The sequence below is a fragment of the Brassica napus genome, chromosome C5 (genome assembly GCF_020379485.1).
Source record: "Brassica napus cultivar Da-Ae chromosome C5, Da-Ae, whole genome shotgun sequence".
Lineage (NCBI taxonomy): Eukaryota > Viridiplantae > Streptophyta > Magnoliopsida > Brassicales > Brassicaceae > Brassica > Brassica napus.
In genome coordinates this window covers 149,729-162,562 of record NC_063448.1, presented here as the reverse complement: position 1 = coordinate 162,562, position 12,834 = coordinate 149,729, and the positions used below count along the sequence as shown (strand labels likewise).

General features: G+C 39.5%; 4 protein-coding genes across 13 annotated transcripts; 3 read left to right on the top strand and 1 right to left on the bottom strand.

The window, feature by feature from the left end:
- Positions 1 to 401: 401 nt before the first annotated feature.
- On the top strand, positions 402 to 1,326 carry LOC106358381 (actin-depolymerizing factor 10-like). The gene is made up of 3 exons (XM_013798159.3): positions 402 to 531; positions 623 to 888; positions 968 to 1,326. Exons 1-3 carry the CDS (start codon positions 529 to 531, stop codon positions 1,119 to 1,121), a joined length of 423 nt encoding a protein of 140 aa, XP_013653613.1. The 5' UTR covers positions 402 to 528; the 3' UTR covers positions 1,122 to 1,326.
- LOC106358383 (tRNA-specific adenosine deaminase TAD1-like) lies at positions 652 to 3,446 on the bottom strand. 10 transcript variants are annotated; one of them, XR_007323894.1, is made up of 11 exons: positions 3,238 to 3,445; positions 3,043 to 3,163; positions 2,807 to 2,982; positions 2,597 to 2,731; positions 2,425 to 2,529; positions 2,169 to 2,338; positions 2,026 to 2,102; positions 1,821 to 1,940; positions 1,654 to 1,741; positions 1,348 to 1,470; positions 652 to 972 (listed from the first exon to the last, which is right to left on the bottom strand). XR_007323894.1 is itself a non-coding variant. In XM_048758508.1 (11 exons), exons 1-10 carry the CDS (start codon positions 3,383 to 3,385, stop codon positions 1,368 to 1,370), a joined length of 1,242 nt encoding a protein of 413 aa, XP_048614465.1. In that variant the 5' UTR covers positions 3,386 to 3,446; the 3' UTR covers positions 652 to 972; positions 1,348 to 1,367. The 10 variants fall into 10 exon arrangements, 4 of the variants coding, with proteins under 4 accessions (XP_048614465.1, XP_048614464.1, XP_048614463.1 ...); XR_007323895.1 differs by having other exon boundaries at positions 1,361 to 1,470; XR_007323896.1 differs by having other exon boundaries at positions 1,348 to 1,475; positions 1,654 to 1,737.
- A 1,134-nt stretch (positions 3,447 to 4,580) lies between these two features.
- On the top strand, positions 4,581 to 6,415 carry LOC106356507 (LIM domain-containing protein PLIM2b-like). Its single transcript, XM_013796251.3, has 6 exons — positions 4,581 to 4,798; positions 4,886 to 5,097; positions 5,294 to 5,393; positions 5,526 to 5,548; positions 5,662 to 5,751; positions 5,859 to 6,415. Exons 2-6 carry the CDS (start codon positions 4,963 to 4,965, stop codon positions 6,126 to 6,128), a joined length of 618 nt encoding a protein of 205 aa, XP_013651705.2. The 5' UTR covers positions 4,581 to 4,798; positions 4,886 to 4,962; the 3' UTR covers positions 6,129 to 6,415.
- A 230-nt stretch (positions 6,416 to 6,645) lies between these two features.
- LOC106358386 (K(+) efflux antiporter 1, chloroplastic) lies at positions 6,646 to 12,665 on the top strand. Its single transcript, XM_013798165.3, has 21 exons — positions 6,646 to 6,866; positions 7,042 to 8,545; positions 8,634 to 8,805; positions 8,888 to 8,978; positions 9,130 to 9,266; positions 9,353 to 9,412; positions 9,498 to 9,617; positions 9,697 to 9,765; positions 9,833 to 9,898; positions 10,085 to 10,174; positions 10,279 to 10,383; positions 10,478 to 10,606; positions 10,773 to 10,982; positions 11,064 to 11,213; positions 11,367 to 11,420; positions 11,533 to 11,591; positions 11,691 to 11,757; positions 11,844 to 12,020; positions 12,116 to 12,172; positions 12,239 to 12,313; positions 12,394 to 12,665. Exons 2-21 carry the CDS (start codon positions 7,092 to 7,094, stop codon positions 12,517 to 12,519), a joined length of 3,468 nt encoding a protein of 1,155 aa, XP_013653619.2. The 5' UTR covers positions 6,646 to 6,866; positions 7,042 to 7,091; the 3' UTR covers positions 12,520 to 12,665.
- The last annotated feature ends 169 nt before the right edge of the window (positions 12,666 to 12,834 follow it).

Genomic DNA, 12,834 nt, shown 5'->3' with positions numbered 1-12,834 from the left:
CATGGGCTTTTGCTGGTCTCAACTTAAAAGGCTTTTCTTTCCCAAAAAAATGCATATGAAACAAACGTTTTGGAGGACACACCAACAATCCTATGCTTTATTTCTTTGATCGATTCAATCATTTGTATGGATCTACTAAAAATGATCCGCTTAATCTTTTTTTTGTAGGCAAATTCTTTTTTTTTCTGTTAAACTTTAACAAGATCGGCACCCAAAAGAAAATTAATACGACCAATTTTGAGGAAAGAAAAGGGTCCAAATTAACAAAAACATGGACATCATCAACTTCTCAATGATGACCAGATCAAACTTCACCACATGTGCTCTACATGTGTATGGTTGCATAAAATATAGTCCTCCCTCTAATATTATCTAATATAACGTGACAGCATCAAAGTCTTCTTTGGTTTTAAAAGACGTGACACCAGCCTAATGCCCCCCCAACCCGACCTACTTCTTTCTTCTTCCCCTCACCCTCTAAAACCCCCCTAATACCATCTCAACTTAGCTGATTTTCTAGAAGAGAACATGGTAAGTTCCTACAAATTCATTTTTTTTAATATATCAATCTGGTATTGCCAATCATGTAATGTGTCGACTATGCCCGTCTGTGTCTGTGCAGGCTAATTCAGCGTCTGGGATGCATGTAAATGATGAGTGCAAGCTCAAGTTTTTGGAGTTGAAAGCAAAGAGAAATTATAGGTTTATTGTGTTCAAAATTGATGAGAAGGCTCAGCAAGTTACGATAGATATGGTTGGGAATCCAGAAGAAACTTACGACAGTTTCACCAAATGTATGCCTGAGAACGAGTGCAGGTATGCTGTCTATGACTTCGATTTCACCACTCCTGAGAACTGCCAGAAGAGCAAGATATTTTTCATCGCATGGTACAACCTTCTCTCCCCTTGTCTTCTCTCCCATGATTGATAAATGGACTTTTTTCTTACATGGGCATGCTGCTTTCAGGTCACCTGATACATCAAGAGTGAGGAGTAAGATGTTGTACGCAAGCTCAAAGGACAGATTCAAGAGGGAGCTAGATGGGATTCAGGTTGAATTGCAAGCAACAGACCCTACCGAGATGAGCCTCGACATCATCAAAGGCCGAGTCAATCTCTGAATGCTACTTACCGCATCTTACTTAATTCGTTTCAGTCAAAATTCGTATTTTCTGCTTTCGTTTTCCCGTTTTACTTCTTCGTTCTTCTTATTTTATGTGATTCACCACTTTTTTTTTTTGGAATGTAATATTCATGATAATAGTTAACTATTTTGCTTCTCTAAACAAAGCTATCAAAATTCACATAGGTTGATAGGAGAGACAGAGAGCAAAAAGGAAGACATACATATATACATTACCCCAGGACTAATTTATCAGAAAATCCTCGTAATTTAAGGGTTTTGTAAGCCAGTTGTTGAATGGATACTTTCCTTTGAATTTCTTTGACATCAAAGAATATTCAGTTGCTCTGTCCTGCACAATTTTTTTTAGAAAAAAAGGGAAGAGTAAATTATGTCAGAATAAATCGAAGAACAATATCACAAACTTGCGGCATGCATATTGAATATTCGCTATGAGATTCATATATGTTAGTAGTGGCAGTGGAAGCATGTACTTCACCCAGAATGAGGAAGCAGAGAAGAGTACGCACCTTCAGTTCTCTGTAAGATCCTTTTGACTTAGAAGATTCACTTTCGTGTCCATAACTTTCTTTCAAGAACATCTCCAGAAACCGCTGTCTATGAAAAATTTATGAATATGGTACCATCATCACACATGCTAATCATGACTAGAAATAACAAAGGTTCTCCCCCTTACTTGCATATAGATGATTGAGTAGAGGGATACAGAGCTCCTTTAGCTGAGGTGCCTTGCTTTCTACCGGTTGTTCCAAGAATAGCTTCGTGTAAGCCAGAACGGTTCCAACACAAGGAATAACTAAGAGACAACAAATGAATCGTCACCTTGTAAAGAAACAAAGGAAAGACATGCGACGAAGAGTCTACGGACATTGAGAACGAACCCGCATGTTAAGGTAGCTTGAGCAGTTTCTGAATGCTGAAATTCTGATGGTGGTACTGGAGCTACAAAAAACAGTGGCTGTAAAGGATTTAGAACAATGTGTGCAGTTTACATGATATGACGGTAATAAAGCAGTAAATGAACCTTGTTCAAACGGAAGGAAGGCAGTAGCTCATCGGATAAGGGAAGGATCCTCTCATACAAAGATCTTCGCAATTGATCAGGGAAAGAAAAGTTGTCAGGAGAGTGCAGAGACTGTCCAACGGTGATGGTAGAAAGATACATAGGCTGAAGGAACTGGTAAAGCAAAGCCCCTGATGTAAGGACACAGGAAGAGAGTTCAAAATCCCATAAGCAAATCCTCTAAAGATACAAGAGATTAACAGAATAGAGAAGAAACCTTGAACACCAAGGACATTCCAAAAAGAGATCTTATCGGAACAGCTAACAGAGAGAGTGGTTTCACCGCGACCAGGCTTTCTCTGAACCGTGTCTGTTGCATTACCTGAAATGGAGAACATTAGGATACAAACATTCTTGCAAGTAGCAGGCAGAAGAGTGTCTGTCAATACCTATATCTAGAGCATCGGAACTCCCCAAGGAGGAGCAGCTGTGGGAGCCATTATGTGACAATGACTCATCGTCTACTTGTGTAGATGGGATCTTTTTGAGTGCATACAGGGGTGAAGAAGTAGAAGCATAACCGCCTACATATGACAAACATGTGTCAATTGAAAATATTCTTGAAAAGTGCTGAAAAGGCAAATTGAAGTTAGGACTACATGGCAACTGAGAAATGTAGAGATGCAAGTGGCATCCAGATTTGAGCTTATATTTAACGTCTCCAGGAGAGCTTGGGTCGAACTCTAGTATATGGGTATCATGTCTCTGACGCTTGGATTCGTTGCAACATGTTCTTTTACCCTGCTGCATCCGCTGAATCTCTGAATAGAAGAACCTGTCGATTGGAGGAGTCAAACCACCACCATTTTACAATAAATGCAAACTATAAAACAACCTCATGAGAGATCTTCGGGCGACGACTTCGGCATGAGAATCGTTGACAATGTCACCACGGGGACTCAACAGCGACCGACTAACGCACTTGGTTCCCGTCCCTAATGCTATCACTTCTGCTTCTGCACACCAGAAAACCCCTAATTTAAAATCGAAACTACTTCAAGCTCAAAGAGAGAGAGAGAGAGAGAGAGACCTTGGGAAGGAGAAGAGACGAGGAAAGCGGATAGGACGGTGACTTCACGCCCTTGAGGTTTCCCCTTCTTCGGAAGAGACTTGTAAGCCGATACAACCTTCTCTGACACTATCTCTCCCCATTCACTCGATAATCCTTCTTCCTCCATTCGCCTCCACCTTCTTTTTCTTTTTTTTTTTTTTTTTTAACTCAACAGAGTGACAAAATTTAAGGAAGCAAGGGACTTGCGTATAAATATTTTAAAGTTTAGGGACCATTTATTAAATATTACTTTTTAAGTTATATCAACTGAGATAAACATAGAGAAATTAATTATCTTTGAGTGTGTTTAAGTCTTTATTTTTGGTTATTCTTGCTGATGATCTTTACCTTGGCAATCTTAATGTTTTGATTTGAAACTAGTTCTTTGTCAAAGCTTAAAAGATAACTTTTATATATATATATATATCATGATATGAGATCATGGATGGTCTTTTGGTTTGACTTTAACTGCTTCTGATAAAATGTAGTACGGGACACAATATGGAGATCGTTCTTGAAAAGCTTTTGGTATATATATATGTCATCTCCCTCGTGCATGGACTTCTAACTAATGCAGCCGCCTCTCGTCATAATCAATTTCTCGACTTCTCGAGTTATATGTTTGGTTAACCAGGGCAACCTTGATTCTATAATGTGGAACACTAGACTTGAGCACACCAACACATATCAGAGTCAGTGACCTTTGAACATCATTATCCAGAAGCTGGAGATAATATCGGAAACTCATATATATATATATATATATATATATGCATTTGATGTCAGTATTGTTATCAACCTCTTTGTTTCCAGATGGATGAAAATGTGTTAGTCGAGATCATGTGACGTTAAAGGCATTCAACATTCTTTGAACGTTGTGGTACGGACAATGTATTTAGACTGGGGTATCAACTTTTCCAGAAATAATTGATGGACACGGAAAGACAATCTCAGATCTCGTCTTGTGTCAACAAGTTGTGTTATAAGACTACCTTCCCTTTTTTACTTTAATAATCAGATTTTCTTACTCGAATCAATAATTGTGTGTGGCAATCATGTTTATGCAAATGAGACTTGTACTACACTATATTGCTATTGAAGAAATCGACTTAGTGCTGCTTCACTTTCTTCTGTACATATCCCCTTTAAATTATACATATACAAGTACTTCCATTTACAAATGGATATCTTACGCATACAAAAGCGTACTAAAGCATATGTTATTGACAAAAAAACATTATAGGTTTGTATAATGTTAGGTTGTTATATTCCTTTTGTAGGTTTATTTAAAATATCTGACATGGGTTGCACCAACTCAGAGACAGTTGGCTGGCTTAAAGTAACATCCTCGATGGGTTGAAATTGTCAGAAACCACAATCCCTTCAATTTCTCAACTCCAATCACTTTTGCCACCCAATTTTATCTCATATCATTTTGCAGAAACAAAGACAGAAAGTTTGTTACGTTACAACCTCACAATTGCAATAACGTTGCGTATAAGAGAAGACAGAAATTTCGCTGGTTCCTCCTTTGTCTGAGGTAACGAATAAAATCCTTGATTTCTTTTTCTTGGGGATTCCTTCTTTAATTGCTTCCTCAGACGATCTCTTGGTTTGATTCATTTAGGATCTTGGAGAGGAGGAAACAACAAACAAACAAAAAAAACCCGGAAAAAAGAAAGAAAAAGAGAAAACAAAATAAAAATGTCTTTCACAGGAACAACTGACAAATGCGATGTTTGCGATAAGACAGTCTATGTGATGGACATGTTGTCAATTGAAGGAATGCCTTACCACAAGTCTTGCTTCAAATGCACCCATTGCAAAGGCACCCTTGTGGTATATATATATATATATATATATATATATGATTCACTTACAAGATTCAATTCCTATTTTTTTGCTAGATTTTTGTGTGTTAGATCTTCTATATATATGACTATGCAATTGCCACACTGCCATTGTCTATTAGTAAATCACATATTGTAGAAACAATACTCATTGTATGATAAACTGTTGATGATGCATATGGCAGATGAGCAACTACTCATCCATGGACGGAGTCTTGTACTGCAAGACTCATTTTGACCAACTCTTCAAGGAATCTGGCAATTTCAGCAAAAATTTCCAACCAGGTTAATAAATTCATATTTATTATATATATATTTTTTCTCTCATCTTTCTGCTTTTATAGACTGATCACGATTAGTGTTTCAAAAGAAAAAAGACTCATCACGATTGAACACTTGCTCGTTTTCTTTTCTCAGGAAAAACTGAGAAGCCGGAGCATGTACGTTAATTAATTATCTTTCTCCAGATCTCGTTTCTCTATATACTTAGCGTAAAAGTTCATTCATTTTCATCTCTTTTAATTGGGGTTATATGTATCAAACATTAATACAGACAAAGACTCCAAGCAAGATATCATCCATCTTCTGTGGAACACAAGACAAGTGTGCTGCTTGTGAGAAAACTGTTTATCCTCTTGAAAAGGTTTGCTTGTGTGTTTGGCACTATGGCTTGATAATATACAGTTTAATCAGCTTCGGCTGGAATTAATGTTGGGTAAATTCACACGTGACTTTATATTAAAAAAAAAGGTGCAAATGGAAGGAGAATGCTTCCACAAGACATGTTTCAGGTGCGCTCACGGCGGCTGCACTCTGACTCACTCCTCATACGCCTCCCTAGACGGCGTCCTCTATTGCCGGCATCACTTTAACCAGCTCTTCCTGGAGAAAGGCAACTATGCTCACGTCCTCCAAGCAGCCAACCACCGTCGCACCGCCTCAGGCAACTCTCTTCCTCCGGAGCCAACCGAAGAGGTCGCCGTCGAAGCCAAGGAAGAGAACGGCGCTTCACAGTCTTGAACAATACCATCCGGGCGGTGATCAGCTGTGAGTGATTTGAATGAATGTTGCAGCGAAAGATTTGATATCATTTGTAACGAGTTGTTTCCATATGAAGACGACGTTGTTATTAATTTTGTTTTCTGATTTACATTATCTAATTATTATTACGAACGAAGAAAACAAAATTCGATTTTCCACTGTGTGATTATTTGCTGATGGTGGTGTCTACTGGAGATTCGTAGTCTACACTTGGAAGTGTCGTTTCGTAGTCTCGATGATTAATGTTTTTGAATGATTTGCTGACACGTGATAATATACATATGTGTATTCAATCTTCGTCATTTTATTGCAGTGGAGATAATTTTGATGTACGTACGTAGTATGAAACAACTCTAGAAGTGAAAGAAAGTGACAGTGTATATGGGATATATCTGTTGGGTTAAGCTAAAAATGTTATCCAAATCAAAACCAGCTGGCTGGTTATCGGACGATATGGATCATACAAAAATATTTATTAAATTATTTATGTATGAAACGAGGAGGGATGTTTTCGTAAATTTCAGAAAACCTTACCATTTCTGGTTGGCGAGGAGGAGAGAGAGTTCTTTGACCGGAGAATTTGAAGAGACGGGGAAAAAACACTGTTCACGACGGCGGCTCTGAGGATTTTAAATATCAGAAGAAGAAGTGACTCTCACTTGGAGTACTCTTGAGCTCGCTAAACTCTCTCTCTATCTCAACCATTTCGCATGGTTTGTGAGTCTCCTTCTCCTCTCTCTCTCTTGTGTGTTGGCGATTAGAGTTTCTGATGTGCGCTTAAAGTCTCATCCGCAGATTTCATATCTCCTCATTCCCCGGATTCTTCTGATTATGTCATTCAAGTCTGAATGTGATTTTTTTTTGTTTTTGTTCTTTTCAATTTGCTTCACAGGAGTGTTGTATATCACTCACTATCACAAGACTAGTTTAATTGAACTCTACATGGAATCTGCGTGTAGTATTCAGCGGCCCAGTTTGTTTGATGGTGCTAGTTTTTGCTTCTCCAATCGGCTCCGTCTATGTCCCAAAGGAGTCAGCAGCAACAGGTTTCAGCTTGGTAATCGATCACTGACTATGACTGGAAGATTTTACTTTCATTCTACAACATCATTAGTTGCCTCTGTCCGCCGCCAACCTATGCGTATCCCCTTTCGATTTAGGATTACTTGTCAAGCTAATGATGATTCCCTTGGTAATGCGGAAACTAATGATCAAGGTGAAGAAAATGATGAAAGCGAATCTGATAGCTTGGAGGAACTCAGGGATTTACTTCACAAGGCTATCGAAGATTTGGAAGTTGCTAGGCTCAACAGTACCATGTTCGAGGAAAAGGCTCAGCGTATTTCTGAAACTGCCATCGCTCTCAAGGACGAAGCCACTAGTGCTTGGCACGAGGTTAACAAAACTCTCGATGTCATGCGAGATACGGTTGACGAGGAATCTGTTGCCAAAGAAGCTGTTCAAACGGCTACTATGGCCTTATCTCTCGCTGAAGCAAGGCTTCGGGTTGTTCTGGAATCACTTGAAGAGGCAGCTGGAAGTAATGGTGTTCCAGAATCCTCTCAAGAGACTGAGAAAAGTGACAGTGCTGAGGAAAAAAAAGAAGCACTTTTAGCTGCCAAGGATGACATACGAGAATGCCAAGTGAATTTAGCAGATTGTGAGGCCCAACTGACTTCTTTGCAGAACAAGAAAGATGAGCTGCAGAAGCAAGTGGACAAGTTGAATGACCTTGCTGAGACTATACAGATCAATGCCTTGAAAGCAGAAGAGGACGTCGCTAATATCATGATATTGGCTGAACAAGCTGTCGCTTTTGAGCTTGAGGCTACTCAACGTGTTAATGATGCAGAGATTGCTTTGCAGAGAGCTGAGAAGTCTCTCTCCATTCCGCAGACCCCAGAAGAAACCCAGGGCCAACTCTCGGATGATGAAACGACTCTCCAGGAGGAGGTGGTATTCTCAAGTAATACTGAAGATGCTAGCCATCAGGTTGAAAGAGAATCACTGATACATGAAGATATCCCAGCGGTGCTGAACACAGCTGATCATGTGCCTGATAAAGTTGGTCAGGAGGCTCAAAAACCGACTCAACCTAGCGATAACGATAATGGGAAGCCAAGTGTAGACTCTTCTTCTAAAGTGGTGGAATCTGATTCTGAAAAGTCAAAGATTGCTGTTCAGACCAAAAAACAAGAAACGCAGAAAGATCTACCAAAAGAGGGTTCTTCTCTTATTGCACCCAAGGCATCGTTTAATAAATCCTCTCGTTTCTTTTCTGCATCTTTCTTCTCTTCCAGTTCGGATGGGACCACGACAGTGTTTGCGAGTCTGGTTAATTCTGCTAAACAGCAATGGCCCAAGCTAGTTCTTGGGTTTGCACTTCTCGGGGCAGGGTCAGTTTCAAAATCTACTCTTTCTTTTCATCATTTTCGTACTTAAATGATGTCTTTTAGTTCATTATGACCTTCTTGTTCGTTCCAGATTGACATTATACTCCAATGGAGTAGGCGGGAACAATCAGCTGCTTCAACAGTCAGATGTTGTCAGCACTAGTACAGAAGATGTCTCTTCCACCAAGGAGACATTGATCCGGCAAGTGCAGAAACTTCCCAAGAGAATTAAGAAAGTGCTTGAGATGATCCCTCACCAGGAGGTATGAATAATCATTCCTTGTTCTTTTTCGTCGACCCGCACAAATGGTATGGATTGCAGGCTGAAACTTCTGCAATGATTAGGTCAATGAGGAAGAAGCTTCGCTTCTTGATTTTTTGTTCTTACTGCTGGCAAGCGTCATATTTGTGCCTCTATTTCAGAAAATTCCTGGAGGTTAGTAGTAGGATTCTCTTTTGTTATTTCTCCAACACATCCCTTTCCCTCAAACTCCTACAATTTCCATTTTCTCATCAGTCAAAAACATTTAGTCTCGCAATCTGTTGCATAGAGATTAATGTTCTGTCTTGATGGCTTCAATGCACAGGCAGCCCTGTTCTTGGGTATTTGGCAGCTGGAATTCTGATTGGTCCTTATGGTATTTCGATAATCCGTAATGTGCATGCAACCAAGGCGATTGCAGAATTTGGAGTCGTTTTCTTGCTTTTCAACATTGGTCTTGAGGTACTCTCTGATATATATGAATGCTGTCCTGCTTTTGAACTGTGTTCCGTAGAAGAGCCAAATTTTTTTTTCTTTTGGTTTGACAGCTATCGGTTGAAAGACTGAGTTCCATGAAGAAGTATGTTTTTGGATTAGGCTCCGCTCAGGTGATTTAATTATTTGAAGATCCCCTTATCTCATTTCACATATGATCCAAGTTCTCTAATCTACATTTCTATTGTTGTATTCCAGGTTCTGGTGACAGCAGCAGTAGTTGGATTGATTGCTCATTATGTTGCTGGCCAGGCTGGTCCAGCGGCAATGGTTATTGGAAATGGCCTGGCGCTGTCCTCCACTGCTGTTGTCCTTCAGGTGACGTTTTTGGTTGTATTCAGAATTCCAGATAGAGATATTAATGGAAAGAAACAAAAACAATGTACTTGGTTTTCAGGTTCTACAAGAACGGGGTGAGAGCACATCTAGACATGGACGGGCTACATTTTCCGTCTTGCTTTTCCAGGTCGGTTCAGAACAGAGTTCGTAAATACGTCTATGCTGGGAGTTTCTCATTTTATATTTCTCAACAGGATCTAGCTGTAGTTGTTTTACTGATTCTCATCCCGCTTATTTCACCTAATTCATCCAAAGGAGGGGTAAGTTCATCTCTAGGCTTCCTTTTTCCTTCAGTACGGTTTACTTTTGTGTTCAATAAAGCCATGTGTTGGCAGTAATCAAAGTAAGAGTTTTGATAGTTTAATTGCTTCTCCTCTTAAGAAGAAACGTATGTCTGTTAAAAAGTATCAGTGGTAAAATGCTTAGTTTCCAATTATTCTTCTCAGATTGGGTTTCAAGCAATTGCTGAAGCGCTAGGACTTGCTGCAGTCAAAGCTGCAGTTGCTATTACTGCTATAATTGCTGGTGGCCGTCTTGTAAGTCTCTGATATCAAAATAACATAACATTGTTTCTTCATGAACTTTCCATGGAAGTTTGCTGTGTTATAATCTAAGGCATCGACACTCTTGTGACACACAGCTTCTTCGGCCAATCTACAAGCAAATTGCAGAAAATCGAAATGCTGAAATATTCTCTGCGAACACACTTCTTGTTATCCTTGGCACTAGTTTACTGACAGCTAGGGTATGACCTTCATCTTTGTGGTACTTGGCATTTGCATTTACTCCTCTATGCCATTCTTTCTCTTCTGCTAAGTTTTTTCGTTTATATAATTCAGGCTGGACTCTCCATGGCATTAGGAGCGTTTTTGGCTGGTCTACTCCTTGCGGAGACAGAATTTTCCTTGCAAGTGGAATCAGATATTGCTCCTTATCGTGGTCTTCTACTGGGACTTTTCTTCATGACGGTAATTTATGAGTTTTGAAATGACTTTATCCATATATTGATCCTTTCTGAAAAGAACCAGGAGACTATTGATGGTGAAAGGAAGTATTGTTTCTGTTTGAGTAAGCTTCTAATGTTTCTTTCAAACTGTAAACATATTTGATCACAAAAGAGTTAACTAATTTCAGGTTGGCATGTCTATTGATCCGAAACTTCTTCTCTCTAACTTTCCTGTCGTAATTGGGACTTTGGGACTCTTGATAGTGGGCAAGACTATATTAGTCGTGATCATGGGCAAATTGTTCGGAATTTCAATCATATCTGCAATTAGAGCCGGTCTTCTTCTTGCCCCAGGCGGAGAGTTTGCATTTGTTGCTTTCGGAGAAGCTGTCAATCAGGTTTGTTATTAGCATGATGTCTTTTTGTTATATAAGCAATGCTTCTTGACAAAATAAAGGCCTCACCTGTGGGTTTTCCAGGGTATAATGGCTCCTCAGTTGTCTTCGTTGCTGTTTCTTGTGGTGGGAATCTCGATGGCTATCACACCTTGGTTAGCTGCTGGTGGCCAATTAATTGCATCCCGGTTTGAGTTGCATGATGTTAGAAGTTTATTGCCGGTTGAAAGTGAGGTAGGAATCTTGATTATATGTGTATAGAATTTTTAACTCCGTCAGTCAATAATTGTAACACTTGAATTGGTGTTTTAAAATCACACATTCTTTGGCTCAGGAAATCATTACAAGGCTATCTCATCTAATCTCTCTCTGGTTTTGATTTTGCAGACGGATGATTTGCAGGATCACATAATTATTTGCGGATTTGGACGTGTTGGTCAGGTTTAGAACTTAGTTTATGCTCTTTAGACGAGAACATCTTTGCAGATGGTCTGCGTCACAGGCTATCTGGGAGTTTCTAACTTCTTAGCCCATTTGTATTTGTTACTTGCAGATAATTGCTCAGCTTCTCTCAGAAAGACTTATCCCATTCGTCGCCCTCGATGTCAGCAGGTAGCATACTTCGCTTATTTATATCATTGTATTTTCGAAGTAACAAATAGAAAATTGTCGCAGTCTGTGGTTACCTGAAACCTCATATTTGATTTACAGTGATAGAGTGACGGTCGGACGCTCCATGGATCTTCCTGTTTATTTTGGAGACGCTGGGAGTAGAGAGGTACGAAAAGAAAAAGAAGATGCATCATGAAAGAGTTACAAACTAAACCAGCATTTGAACATAACTTTACTTGTGCAAACAAACAGGTTCTCCACAAAATTGGAGCAGAGAGAGCATGTGCTGCTGTGGTTGCTTTAGACGCACCAGGAGCAAATTACAGATGTGTGTGGGCTCTGAGCAAGTACTACCCCAATGTCAAGACCTTTGTACGTGCACACGACGTTGTTCATGGTCTTAATCTTGAAAAAGCTGGTGCTACTGCTGTAATGTTCACAAACCCCTCCACTTTCCACGAGATAAGACATGTGCTTTCTTGGTCGTACACTAAAATATCTCAATCACAAAAAACAACTTGTAGGTTGTACCGGAGACTCTGGAGCCAAGTCTACAGCTGGCAGCCGCTGTTCTTGCTCAGGTAAAACATAATTAGTCCTATAAACAGAGAATGTGTGATCATTTTGTGGGTTAAAACCTTTGTCAGGCCAAATTACCGACATCAGAAATAGCAAATACGATCAACGAGTTCAGAACCCGTCACCTGTCTGAGCTAACAGAGGTGCGTTTCCAATCTTAGATCAAATTCATCCGTCGTTTTGGTCTGATTGGTTTTAAATTGCATATAAACGGTAATGGCAGCTATGTGAAACAAGTGGAAGCTCTTTGGGGTATGGTTTCTCGAGGACGACGAGTAAGACTAAGCCACAAGCGTCTGATGCATCCGATGATAACCAGATAATGGAAGGAGGCACACTCGCTATCTGATGACCTCTCGTCACTCCGTTAAGAAGAAGAACACTTTTCACTTTTCACCGTTTGTGGTGTTCATTGTTCCCTTTTTAATGTATGGTGAACTGATTCATGCGATCGAAGATCCATCATATATGATCAATGTACAGTATTTGAGTGAAGTTTCTGATCTCTGAAGAACCACATTTGAACAAATCAAGAACGACATGATAAAAATAAAAACCATGGAATGTGTTAATTTGTAGTTGAACCCAAAGATATTTTAACAGTATCTGATATTTGAATCTGAAGAAAGTGTGAGCGAAGAGTTATAATTTGGATATGATGTTT